The 13,392-nt window shown below is 44.9% G+C and overlaps 2 protein-coding genes across 2 annotated transcripts in view; one reads left to right on the top strand and one right to left on the bottom strand.

Moving 5' to 3' along the window:
- Positions 1-13,392, bottom strand: part of PQBP1 (polyglutamine binding protein 1) — a 408,542-nt gene that overhangs the window by 142,144 nt on the left and 253,006 nt on the right. The gene's annotated exons all lie outside the window — the stretch shown is intronic.
- CDK20 (cyclin dependent kinase 20) overlaps positions 1-13,392 on the top strand; it is a 33,530-nt gene that overhangs the window by 4,865 nt on the left and 15,273 nt on the right. Inside the window, exon 2 of the mRNA XM_082263419.1 lies at positions 6,355-6,468. Coding sequence (XP_082119545.1) covers positions 6,355-6,468 — 114 coding nt within the window. The remainder of the gene's footprint in view (positions 1-6,354; positions 6,469-13,392) is intronic.

Here is a 13,392-nt window from a genome sequence, read left to right as displayed (position 1 = left end):
AAAGAAAACAAAAAGCCTCTTCATAGTGGAAACCATCAAAGATGGACTTTATTTAAAAGTAGAAAACTTACATTCTCTTAGTGGTTAACAAGCGATTCTGGTACAAAATAGTGTGATCACAAGGAAATCCAATTGGCGCAATGTTATGGAGAAAACTTAAAGGACCAGACGCGTTTCGTCCTCATAGACTTCAACTAGATTAGTGAATAGCGAACCTTGGCACCCCAGATGTTTTGGAACTACATTTCCCACGATGCTCAACTACACTGCAGAGTGCATGAGCATCATGGGAAATATAGTTCCAAAACATCTGGGGTGCCAAGGTTCGCCACCACTGAGTATGCCAGAGCACTTTTTTTTTTATCTAACAGAGGACTTTACTCATTCATTTTATTTTTGCTTTTAATTATGACTAATGGAGTTGGTTTATCTCTGCCATTGTCATATTGTGCATTCATTCATATTGCACACATTTTTGCACATTATTTGATGTTGTATATGGCACATTTATTATATTGCACTTTATATGACACTGTAGTCACAGATTTGTAACTGTATATGGTTAAATGCAGCACTTTATTTGTTAGTACTATTTGTTCAATAGCGCGGCACTTTTCTCTTTTTTTTATTTTAGCTGCACTTAGGCTTTAAGGATGTGTTAAAATGGAACTAGTCAGAAAATGAAGTCCTGCGAGGTTACTTCAGGCTGGCCCATTTTGCAGGTATAGCTATGTAAAACATTAAAAACCAGTGTCTATTACTGTTGAAAATCCAGTGATACACTGCCTCACCCTGCTCTGCACATGCTCAGTTGCTCTCCCATTTTACGCATTTTTAGGCACTACCGAGTTTGTAGAGGCCGATCTTCTGACAGCCTTAACAAGGAAGTAAACCCTCCTCTACAACTTGTACCTATAGGTAAGCCTATGATAAGGCTTACCTATAGGTACTGTAAATATCTCCTAAACATGTACAGTTTAGGAGATATTTACCTTACATGCAGCCAGTGACATCATTGGCGCATGCGCTCTGAAGGAACAGCCGCTCGTGCCGTTCCTTCAGAGCTCCGTGCCATTACCGTCGGCTCCCGCGCGCATGCACGGGAATTACATTATCACGGCTCCAGCCAATCAGATGGCCGGATGCTGCAAACCCGGAAGAAGGGCGACAGAACATGTCGCCCATGGACAGGTAAGCGGTCAGCACTGCGGGGGCTTCGTTCTAAGGTAAGTATTTCATAATGAGCTAGTATGCGATGCATACTAGCTCATTATGTGTTTTTCTTTCAGGTGTTCGTTTTAAAAAAAAATAAAAAAAAAAAATCAGAGGTTTACAACCTCTTTAACCACCTCCCACCCGGCCATAGTACATATACGGCCGGGCGGGAGTCTCGTCTTTCTGAATGGACGTTCCGGAACGTCCTTCAGAAGGAGAGAGATCGCGCCGCCGCGGAAACACACAGCGGCGCGATCTCGATGTGCCTGTGTCCCTCGGACACAGAGCAACATCATTCGGCAGGAGGGCCCTGTGATTGGCCCTCCTGATCACATGACGGCTGTGTCCAATCACAGCCGTCATGTAATGTAAATAGAGCCGTTGTAACGGCTTCGATCTCTTCTCCTCCTGACAGATCCTGTCAGTGAGGAGAAGAGGGATGATCGGTGCTGCTGGGGGGGTGATCAGTGAGTATTTCTAATTACTCACTGATCACAGGGGGGGTCTGTGCTGGTAATGAGAACATTGATTACCAGTGCAGCCCTGGGGGGGGGAGGGGTGCCACTAAGCCACCAGGGATGACCACCAGGGATGCCCACTATGGCCACCAGGGATGGCAAGCAGGGCTCAGAGAGCCCCCCAGTGCCCTCCCTATCAGTGTTGCCCACCAATGCCATCTATCAGTGCTGCCCACCAGTGCCGTTATTGCCATCTATCAGTGCCTCCCACCAGTGCCCATTATTGCCCACCAGTGCTGCCTATCAGTGCCCATCAGTGCCGATCATTGCCGCCCAACAGTGCCACCTATCAGTGCCCATCAGTGCCGCCAATCAGTGCCCACCAATGCTGCATATCAGTGCTATCTATCAGTGCCACATATCAGTGCCAATCAGTGCTGCATATCAGTGCTACCTATCAGTGCCCATCAGTGCTGCATATCAGTGCCACCCCATCAGTATCTCCTCATCAGTGCCTGTCAGTGCGGCATCATCAGTGCTCATCAGTGCAGGAAAAAACATATCTATTTACAAAATTTTATAACCTAAACAAAAAAACTTTTTTTTTTTTTTTCAAACTTTTCAGTCTTTTTTTATTTGTGCACCAAAAAAGAAAAAACCTGACGGTGATCAAATACCACCAAAAGAAAGCTCTATTTGTGGGGAATGTTTAGGTACAGTGTTGCATGACTGCGCAATTGTCATTCAAATTGCAACAGCGCTAAAAGCTGAAAATTGGTCTGGGAAGGAAGGGGGTTTAAGTGCCCAGTATTGAGGTAGTTAAAGCAGAATTAAACCCTTATATTCTTTACAGCCAAGGTAGCTGCTTCTGTTAGATCTGCAACTGCCATGGTTGCTGCACCTGTGATTCATTATCACACCAGCTATTTGATGCTTTGACAGTTTGGTTGAGGACACAAGCAAATGTGACAGTTAGCAATTCCGACATTCCAGGAATGTAACTGCTTTTTGAAACCGTTAAATCGATGGGTTAGTTCCACTTTATGATTTACTGCTGTTCAGGGGTTCTGGGCTTCAGCATAATGGCAGCTTCAAGCAAGAAGAAACCAGAGCAATGCTGGAGGCAATTTACAGCACACACTGATTTTGGTAGCATAATTATTAATGTGGAATGTTTGTTCCTTGCTAAAGAACGTTATTTTTTTTTATCAAGTAGTTTTGGGTAAAGTTCTGCTTTAAGGATTGCAGCGCTGCATTATCTGCGTATATCTGTAATATTGTCTGCCTTCAGTTCATTTTTAGGAAAATATTACTGTCATCTACCACTAGGTGGCGCTGCAGCTCCAAATGTGCAGGCTGCTTTTTTATTTAATTTTTTTTATTATTTTTTTTTTTTTTTTACTGTCTTGGGCAGTTCCTGTTGTGACAATTGTCGCTTGCAAGGGTTGAGACAACCTATTACTAAACAGAGAGGTTCAACTGTTCAGAGGGGGGCGCATTCACCGATGGCCATTACCTCTTTATTGTCAATCAAGCAAATTATCGCACACCTGGTATGTGTGTATATATATATATATATATATATATATATATATATATATATATATATATATGTATATATATGTGTATATATATATATATATATATATGTAAAGGTGTTTTTTTTTTTTTTTTTATGCTACATATTTGTACCTCTGTTCAGCCACTAATTAGAATTACACCCCCCAGCGCCCCCCCCCCCCATCCTCTATACAGCCAAAAGGGTCATCACAATTCAGGGTCTACAGCTTCTCATGTTCCCTTCCTACTTTTAGCCTGATCACCATTACTCTCCTAGGCACCGGGGGGAGATGGGGGGAGGAGGGTGGGGTAAGGTAAGTATGAAATCTAAAATTTATTTTATTTTTTTTATTTTTTTTCATTACGGTTATTTTTGCATACTAAGAGCGAGTGACTATTACACCGGGAAGGGACCCGGACATCATAAAAAGACTTTGCATTTCACTGCAACTTTCACTTTTGAATGTGTGTTGAGCTAAAATGATTTCCAGTTTTGGATAGAGTGGGTAAGGATTAGAGCCCCTGTCAGGTTTTTACCCAGAGCGGCCATTTTTGTTCATGAAGGTTGTGGTTCCTGCTTGGTTGTGCTGCATAGAAGTATTCTTCTGGCATTCTCTATTAAGCCCCATACACACGATAAGAAAATCTGTAGGGAAAATTTGTCCGACACCCGATCTGCCGATTTTCGGATTGTTAGTATGGTGCTTTCGGCTGACAAAATCTTGGTGTGCAGGCTATAAAATTTTTGTCGTCTGTCAAAACAACGTCCGATTTTCGTCTCATTAGTACAGATTTCGACAGAAAAAAATCTTATGAGTAAGACTAGGCATGCTCAGAGATGAAAGAACACATAGAAAGCAATCCAACACATGACATCACTTCTGAAGTGGAATTCTGTCGTACGGGAACATTCGTATGAAAAAAACCTCTTCACTTTCCACATGAGACTAGCATGCCACAAAAAACGGACGACAGATCGTTCGATAATCTGATCGTGTGTACGGGGCTTTAATGTAAGTCTACTAGTCAGGACTGATGGGAATAAAACCAAAACGCTTTCAATGTGGCTAAGGCCCCTTTCACACAGACTTTCCGATCTGATCCGCCTGTCAGTTTTTAAGGCGGACCGGGTCGGATGCTTCATGCAGCCCTATTAACCACTTGCCGACTGCTCACTGGAGCTCTACTGCGGCAAAGTGGTTAGTTCCCATCCAGCGACGTAGACCTATGTCGCTGGACTCCTCCCCTTGTGGGCGGCGCACGCGCGCCGCCGGAGGCTCGCTCCCGCTGTATTCAGTCACAGCGGGAGTGGGGCCAGGGGAGAAGCGGCGGTGATTACCCCCGCTCTTCCCCGATCGCTGGGGAATCTAGTTTGGAGATCCGCCCGCTTGTGTAAACAAAGCGGGGCGGATCTCCTAAGTGACAGACAGTGACACATTGCAGGGTTCAGCATAGCTGAACCTGCGATCTGTCCCTGTGTCACTCAGTCCCCTCCCCCCACACAAGTTAGTAAGCACCAGGCATACATTAACCCCTCACTCTCCAATAAAATTAACCCCTTCCCTGCCAGTGTCATTTTTACAGTAACAGTGCATATTTATAGCACTGATTACTGTAGTAATGTCACTGGTACCCCCAAAAGTGTCAAAAATGTCAGTCAAGGGTCCAATCTGTCCGCCGCAATGTCGCAGTCCCGCAAAAAAAATCGCAGATCGCCGCCATTACTCGTTAAAAAAAAAACACCAAAAAATGAAATCTTTCCCTTAGTTAGTAAACGCAATAACTTTTGCGCAAACCAATCAAAAATATTGTGTGATTTTTTTTTTATACCAAACATAGGTAGCAGAAAACTGACCAAAAATTAAACAAAAATTTGATTTCTACATTTTTTTTTTGGGGTGGAATTTCATATAAAAGAAAGCTATGTTTGTGGGGAAAAAAGGACATAAATTTCGTTTGGGTACGGCGTTGCATGACCGCGCAATTGTCAGTTAAAGTCGCACAGTGCCGAATCGCAAAAAGTGGCCTGGACGTAAGACAGCAAAATCCTCCGGTGGTAAAGTGGTTAAGCAGCGGATGTCAGCGGTGACATCTCCGCTGACACCCGCTGCTATCCGATCCGATCCTGTCTGTGAAATCCAGACGGATGGAAACCCTATTTTCCATCTGTCTGGAGGATCGGATCAGATGAAAACGGACAGGCGATCCATTTTCATCCAATCTCACATAGAGGAGAGCGGAGATTTGACATCTCTGTCTCTGCAAAGTTAGCAGAGATGGTGCTGTCATCCGCCTGCTTAGCGGGGATCAGCAGATCCATTCCCGCTGAGCAAAACAGAGTCCACCGGGCGCACCGCCCGTGGTGTTAATGGACCCTTAGAGTTTGTCTCAGCAGTTGCTGATTGGGGGTGCTGAGTGAAATACAGTTAGCAGACAAGAGATTCTACACATCTCTGTAATGCAAATATGGTACAGCAAACATGTAAAAATTAAAGTGTTACTAAACCCACAACAGTAAAATCATCCTGTATACTGTATGCAGTAAAACATGCTTGATATACTCCCTGTGGAACCTAAGAGGTTAATCCTGCGTTGTGTAAAAAGGCTGTTTGATTCTGTCCTCTCCGATCCTCCCCTTTTTACTGACCCCAATCCATCTGCTGATAGTACAAAGCCTTGGGGGCACTCTGCATAGGCTCAGTTTGGTGTGTATTGCTAGAGCGTTTTTTTTTCTTTTTTTTTTTTTTTTTCTTGGGAGGGTGCATGTGATCAGCATGGGGCCAATCAGCACTGTCCAGACAGAGGGTCAGGGGTCCTGCAGCCTCATAGGACATTTAGAGGAGAATGAAAACTCCTCCTACAAGCTTTAACCAGTCCTCGGCTGGACACTGATAGAAGTCACAAGACTGATATATATTGCTGATGAGAAAAGTAATTTAGCAGTTTATATTTACTAAAACTATTGCATTTCTATGTTCTGTGTACTGTGGGAGACCAGATATAGAGAATGCAGAGTCCTGGGTTTAGTAACACTTTACTTTAGATAAAGATTGACAGTAACTTACCATATGTGTGTTCCATCTTTAGAATTACTTTTTATTTTATTTATTTTTTTTTCCAGACAGGGGAAGCTGTTGCTCTGAAGAAGGTGGCACTGAGAAAACTGGATGAGGGTATTCCCAATCAGGCCCTACGGGAGATTAAAGCTCTGCGGGAGATTGAAGACAATCCATATGTGAGTGACCAGGCATAGTGCTCACCTATAGCAGCCAATCAAAACTTCATTTCTCTAGCGCTCATTGACAGACGTAGTCCTCGGTGATACACCACCTTCGGGTTATGTTGCCTCCACAGGAGCAGGACTAGACAGGAAATTAAAAAGCTCTGGCCACACCCTAGGGGCAGTCCCAGAGGGTATATCCTCTCTCTCTCTGCCTCAGCAAATCAGTTATTTTCTGTCTAGTTAGGAGTAAGGACCTAGATACCTTGCTGGGATCTTAGGTCCTGGCAAGAATTTTTTCTTAAAGGATTTTTTAGACAGCTTTTTTTCTCCAGTGTTCCTGTGAGATCTTCAAGCAAGAAAGCTGAACTGGGCGACGGGCTGGATGTTGAGATCCGGTGGTCACCCCAGTTCAGCCTACGAGCGCGTGCAGGCCATAGCTCCGCGCTGGGTCGGCCGCGACAAAGTCCCATTAAAGGACTGACCCCGCGAGTTAAACGTCTCGCTGAAACGCCAAAGACCATGAGTCACGGCGTCCATATCGGTCGACAGCCCTCCCGCCCCGGTGGAGAGGGGTACTGTCAGGAGTTGGTGCCCGCCTGGTTCCGGTATGGTGAGTAGTATGTTCCCCCTTTTCCCCTGACGGGTCTTGTGGTGAACGCGGGCCCCTCTCTGTATGGTAAGATAGAGTCCCTCTCTATCCTATAAATGACACAGATCCTCCTACTTTGAGTGTGATTTTATGTGCAAAAAGCCAGGAGGCTTGGTTTGGGAGCTAACAATCTAATTGTATACATGTTAAAAAGATTGTAATCTGTGGCATTCTGGGAATCTTACGGTGATAAGAATAAGCTACCTACCAGTCAGAAGCCACGGACATGTAGACTGCCTTCCTAATCAGATCTCCAGCTATTAGCAGGCCTCCCGAATGGCCATGCGGTCCGCCAGGGCCGGTACCGCCAACCACGCCAAATCCCCATGCAGAGAGAGTGTTGTGTGCCCTGCAGCACACCGCTATTCAGTACAGGCCGCCGCCATTTTTTTTGCTGGATCGCACGAGCCGCCATTTTGGCGTAGCCTCGTGTCTCCAGCATGGGGGCGGCCATGTTTGAGGTGATCCAAACACCTCGTGGAGCTTGGGGAGGCGCCGGAAGGCGTGCAGAGGGGCGGAGCCGCCTCCTTTCTTCCTGGGCAGCCAGCCAAAAGACTTCCTGTTTGTCAAGACAGCGCTGTAACCTGTTGCAGTTAAACTCTGAGCATCAAGTGGTGAGCCTGGGGGTCTATCTCTCTCTCTCTCTCTCTCGATCGATAGGGATCCCTAGCAGGTAACACTAAGGGGCTTTTTGTGGCGCTGGGGGTCTGAAAAAAAAAAAAAAAAAGTTATCCAGGAAGTGACTGGAATTATCATGGACCCTGCCACACATATTCCCCCACCTGTTTCCCTCGAGGGGGCCACGGGACCCGCCGGTGCACAGAGTGTAGAGTCATTTACAGCAATTTTGGAGTCTATGGTGGCTCGGGTGGAGGCGGCCTGTCAGGGACGGGGGTCAAGGAAGCGACCCCCGCCTACCCCTATACTATCTGACACCTCTGACTCAGATTCAGAGATGGTCACTGCAGTTGCAGGTTCCTCTGCAAGGGCTGTTATCCCAGGTAAAGCCCCCTCAGACAGTGAGGAGGACGCTTCTCCTGCTATAATTAAGGAAGAAGCATTGGTGGACGCACGAGTTGTGGCAGTGCAGGAAACCTTAAAACTTGAGGCTTTACCGGCAGAGGCAACTGAAACAGAGATTCCTTTTGGTACTAATAAGCCCATCAAAACGGTGAAGGTTTTTCCTGTACCCAAATGTTTCGGTAATCAGATTAAAGGAGAATGGGAGCATTCTAAACGTACCTTTACTATTTCCAAGCGTATTGCTAGACGCTATCCGTTTGAGGAATCCATCATTAAGAAATGGACGGTACCACCAGTGGTGGATCCACCTATTTCCAGGCTGAATAAAGCCACGGTTATCCCAGTGGAGGACACTTCGTCCTTTAAGGATCCGGTGGATCGAAAGATGGAAGCAGAGTCCCGCACCATCTTCTCTCTGATAGGGTCAGCATTTAGACCAGTAATTGTTATTGGTCTAGTTTCCCAGACACTTACGGAATGGGCGAAAATGGTACGCCAAGACCTTAGGGGAAAAGATATTCCCCAGGAGACATCTGATTTGATGGAACAGATTATACAAGGGCTACAGTTTATCTGTGACGCAGCCTTGGACACTACTCCCTTATTAGGGCATGCATCTATGTCAGCGGTGATCCTCAGACGTGTGCTGTGGTTAAAATGCTGGTCAGCTGACCTAGGTTCCAAGAAGACCTTGACAAATCTCCCTTTTCAGGGGAATCGTCTATTTGGGGCCAACCTAGATGAAATCATTAAGGATGCCACTGGGGGCAAGAGCACTTTTTTGCCACAGGCTGCTAAAGCTAAGGGACCTCGCAACAAGCGAGGACCTTTCTTTACCGCCCATAAAGGGCGCCCGGCTGGTACTAGCGGGAAAGGCAAGACTCCTCCAGGAGGGTTCAAGAAGGGCTGGTCGGACAAGCAGAGGACCAACCCAGCCAAACCCGAAGCAAAGGAGTACACAGCCTGAAGGTGCGCCCCCACCCGGTTTCAGGGTGGGGGGACGTTTTCACCGGTATTCAGGACATTAGATCGAGCATCAACCACTACTACCGGTGCGATTCTTCCCTTCCAACATTTAAGTACTACAGGAAGCGGTAGTTACCGTTCCCTGAATAGATCTTTTCCTTTACCTTTTCCTAAGATTAGTCCCTATACCTCACAGGAATCGGATCTGGTTGACCAGATAGGCCAAGTAGCCTCTAGCGGGTGACTTCGGTCCCTGAGGTTCAACCAGAAAAGATCACCCTTCCTGATAACAATCAGGTATCTGATAAATGTGTGGGAACAGAAAACGACCAGACTTTCTTGGATGGTCGGGGCCAGATACCTCTAGGGACGCCTGGTTCAGATTCTATCAGCGCCAGTGGTCCTAGAAATTCTAGGCTGGCCTCCTCAAGCCGGCCTGGCCGACTTGGACATGCTAGTCGCAGAAGTTCCGTGGGAACTTCGTCTCAGGGAGTGTCTGTGGTCTCAAGGACCAATTTACCATCATGCTTTACAGTCGCTGGGTTTAATGGCCTGGCCATTGAGACCCAAGTACTGAAGGACAGAGGTTTGTCTACTTCAGTCATTCCTACCCTTATTAAAGCAAGGAAAGCGACTTCCAGCAAGGTCTATTATCACACATGGAAGACTTATATTGCGTGGTGCGAATCTTTAGGATTTCCTCCACGTACCTATTCGATGTCTCGAATATTGGCCTTTTTGCAACAAGGGGTTGAGCAGAAGCTAGCCTTGAGCACCATCAAGGGTCAAGTTTCAGCATTAGCAATCTTCTTTCAGAAACCTTTAGCTACCAAGTCCTTGGTGCGGAATTTCATCCAGGGGGTGCGGCACCTGGCTCCTCCAGTCCGCGTGCCCTTACCGCCCTGGGATCTTAATTTGGTTTTGTCGGTTCTACAGAAACCTCCCTTTGAAAACATCAGGGAGATTCCCTTGCTTACTTTATCCCAGAAGGTGGCCTTCCTGGTGGCTATTACTTCTGCTCGCAGGGTGTCAGAACTGGCTGCATTATCATGCCAGTCCCCATACCTAGTGATTCATAGGGATAAGGTAGTACTTCATCCTAAGCCATCCTTTCTTCCTAAGGTGGTTTCAGATTTTCATCTAAATGAAGATATTGTACTACCTTCCTTGTGTCCTCAGCCCAAGCATCATCGGGAACATGCGTTGCATTCCTTAGATGTGGTTCGGGCAATCAGGGTATACCTGAAAGCTACGGAATCATTCCGTAAGACGGATTCACTTTTTGTGATCAGGGATGGCCCCAGAAAGGGTTTGTCTGCATCTGCCGCGACCATTGCCAAATGGATTAGACAAACGGTGGTACAGGCTTATTCTATTAAGGGTCAGAGTCCTCCGTTCCCTGTTAGGGCGCACTCCACTCGAGCGGTCAGTACTTCCTGGGCCTTTCGCCATCAGGCGTCAGTGGTCCAGGTATGTAAGGCGGCCACCTGGTCGTCGGTACATACCTTTACAAAATTCTATAAAATTGATGTGACGGCATCGGCGCATGCCTCATTTGGCCGCAAGGTTTTGCAGGCCGCAATTTGAGGAGACCGGTGGTCTACCTCGAGGGTTTTTTTCTGTTTGAAAAAAAAAAAAAAAAAATTTTCTCTTTTTTGTTGAGTCTCATCATTAAGGATGAGCATTGTAAACTTCTAGTTGGCACCGGTTGGGCCTTCTAGATTGGGATTTGATTTCATTTTCCCACCCCTCATTTGTGATACTGCTCTGGGACGTCCCGAAGGTGGTGTATCACCGAGGACTACGTCTGTCAATGAGCGCTAGAGAAAAATGGATTTTTGTAAAATCTTACCGTAAAATCCTTTTCTCTTAGCTCATTGACAGACGTAGTCCCCGCCCCTCTGTTTTTTGAGTTGGGTTGGGTTAAATCTCTAAAGACTGCTTTTTCACATAACTGATTTGCTGAGGCAGAGAGAGAGAGGATATACCCTCTGGGACTGCCCCTAGGGTGTGGCCAGAGCTTTTTAATTTCCTGTCTAGTCCTGCTCCTGTGGAGGCAACATAACCCGAAGGTGGTGTATCACCGAGGACTACGTCTGTCAATGAGCTAAGAGAAAAGGATTTTACGGTAAGATTTTACAAAAATCCATTTTTTACTGTTTTGACTGCAGTAAACCACGGTGGATTTGATTTAAATCACGATTTGAATCACTAGTAAAAAGGCTTGATTTAAATCATAATTTTTAAAGAGCAACTGTCATCTCTGACCTGCTGTTGACTCACCAACAGTCCCATTCACTTTAATGGGATGGCTGGTGAGGGACGTGGCAGCAGCAGAAGGTGAGTGGATGCCCGCTAACAGGCGCTGCCATGATGGATCTGAAATGACAGGTGCTCTTTAAATTTAAGGACTCATTTCTGGTAGTTGGTGTGAAGTTGTGTGAATGCATCAATGCAATGCATGTTATATCCGCTTGCAGAGCTTGGATTCATTGAATGAGTTTACCAAAAATGGAAACATTGCAGAATATACATATATACAGAAATGTATGTATGTGTGTGTGTACATATATGCAGAAATGTATGTATGTGTGTGTATATGTATGTGTGTGTGTGTGTGTATGTATGTATGTGTATATATATATATATATATATATATATATATATATATATATATATATATATATATATATATATATATATATAGTGTGTGTATGTATGTATGTATGTGTGTGTATATATATATATATATATATATATATGTGTAAATATAATCTGTTATATAACTGAGCTCCATTTCATGCTAAATAAATTAAATTATTAATGTATCCTAAATAGAAAACTATCTTTAGATGGATTTTTACTCCAAAAGCATTTTAATGAAAACATTTTGATTAAAAAAATCAAAACCAATTTTTCTGTTAAAAAAAAAAAAAAAAAAATCAAAACCAATCTCATTTAAATAAATAAAAAAAAAACAGATTTAAATTAAAAAAAAAAAAAACGATTTTATTTTTTTTATTTTTAAATCATCAATTTTTATCCACCCTTCAGTAATCTTACATTTGATTGGCTTCTGTAGAATTCAGCCCTTTGCACAAGTTTTTTTTTTTTACCCTGTTGAATCAGCCTTTTTCAGTTTTGTAAAGCCCATTTCCAGTTTCTTTATTTTAAACCTATAGCCCATCACTCCTACAAGGAAAAAAGAAGCTCTAGCTGCAATATTCCCCTCCTCTCCTGCAAACTCGACACATTTGATCCAGCCTTGGTTCTGGGGTGTATGAGGTTACCGTCAATCCACCCACTTCCTGTGAGCCCAGGGTGTCAAGCAGCTGCCCCCTGGGGGGTGTCATTGAAGCTCTAGCTGCAATACTTACTTCGTCTCTGGTGCTGTCTCCTGCAAACCTGACGTAGTGTAATCCGGTGCTGGTTCAGGGTTATATGAAGCTACCATGAAAAAACCCAATTCCTGGGTGTCAAGCAGCTGCTTGAGTCACTGTATCAGCTTGAGCTCATAGGAGAATGTTGTAGCACCTTTCTTTGCAGAATTCAGGATCCACCACCAGAGGCAAAAGAAGAGAAAAGAGTACCCTCTATGTCACATTACCAGACTGAGGATCCCCGCAAAAATGAAAAAACGTATATACTCGAGTATAAGCCGACCGCAATATAAGCCGAGGCACCTAATTTTACCACAAAAAAAGTGGGAAAACTTATTGACTCGAGTATAAGTCTAGAGTGAGAAATGCAGCAGCTACTGGACCCAACTGGACCACCACGAGACCCAAAACAGGGGCTGCGGGCATAGTGCAGAGGCTGCAGACATGGTACAGGAGATGCAGGGCTGTGGGCATGGCACAGGAGATGGTTCAGGCATGACACAGATGGTACAGGTATGATACAGGAGATGCAGTGCTACAGCATGGTACAGGGCGGCTAAAATAGAACACGAGAGACATATAGCGGAGGAGAGTAAAAAGAACCCCAAGAAATTCTTTAAGTATATAAACAGTAAGAAAGCGAGGCCAGAACACATTGGCCCCATAAAAGATGATAAAGGAAAAATGGCCACTGAGGACAGAGAAAAGGCGGAAGTGTTAAATAATTTCTTTTCTTCAGTCTTCACAAAGGAATCGGGGGGCTACACGAACCCCGCTTGTAAGGCCGAACTAAATAATACACCTCAGGAAGTGCCGCCATGGCTAACAGAGGATAGACTTAGAGCTAAACTAGAGAAACTTAACATAAATAAATCCCCGGGACCGGATGGCTTGCACCCAAGGGTTCTAAATGAGCTC

This window comes from Pelophylax lessonae (assembly GCF_965119305.1).
Source record: "Pelophylax lessonae genome assembly, chromosome: 7".
NCBI classification, from domain to species: Eukaryota; Metazoa; Chordata; class Amphibia; order Anura; family Ranidae; genus Pelophylax; species Pelophylax lessonae.
The sequence above is the reverse complement of the archived record's forward strand: the minus strand, read 5'-3'. Positions and strand labels throughout refer to the sequence as shown.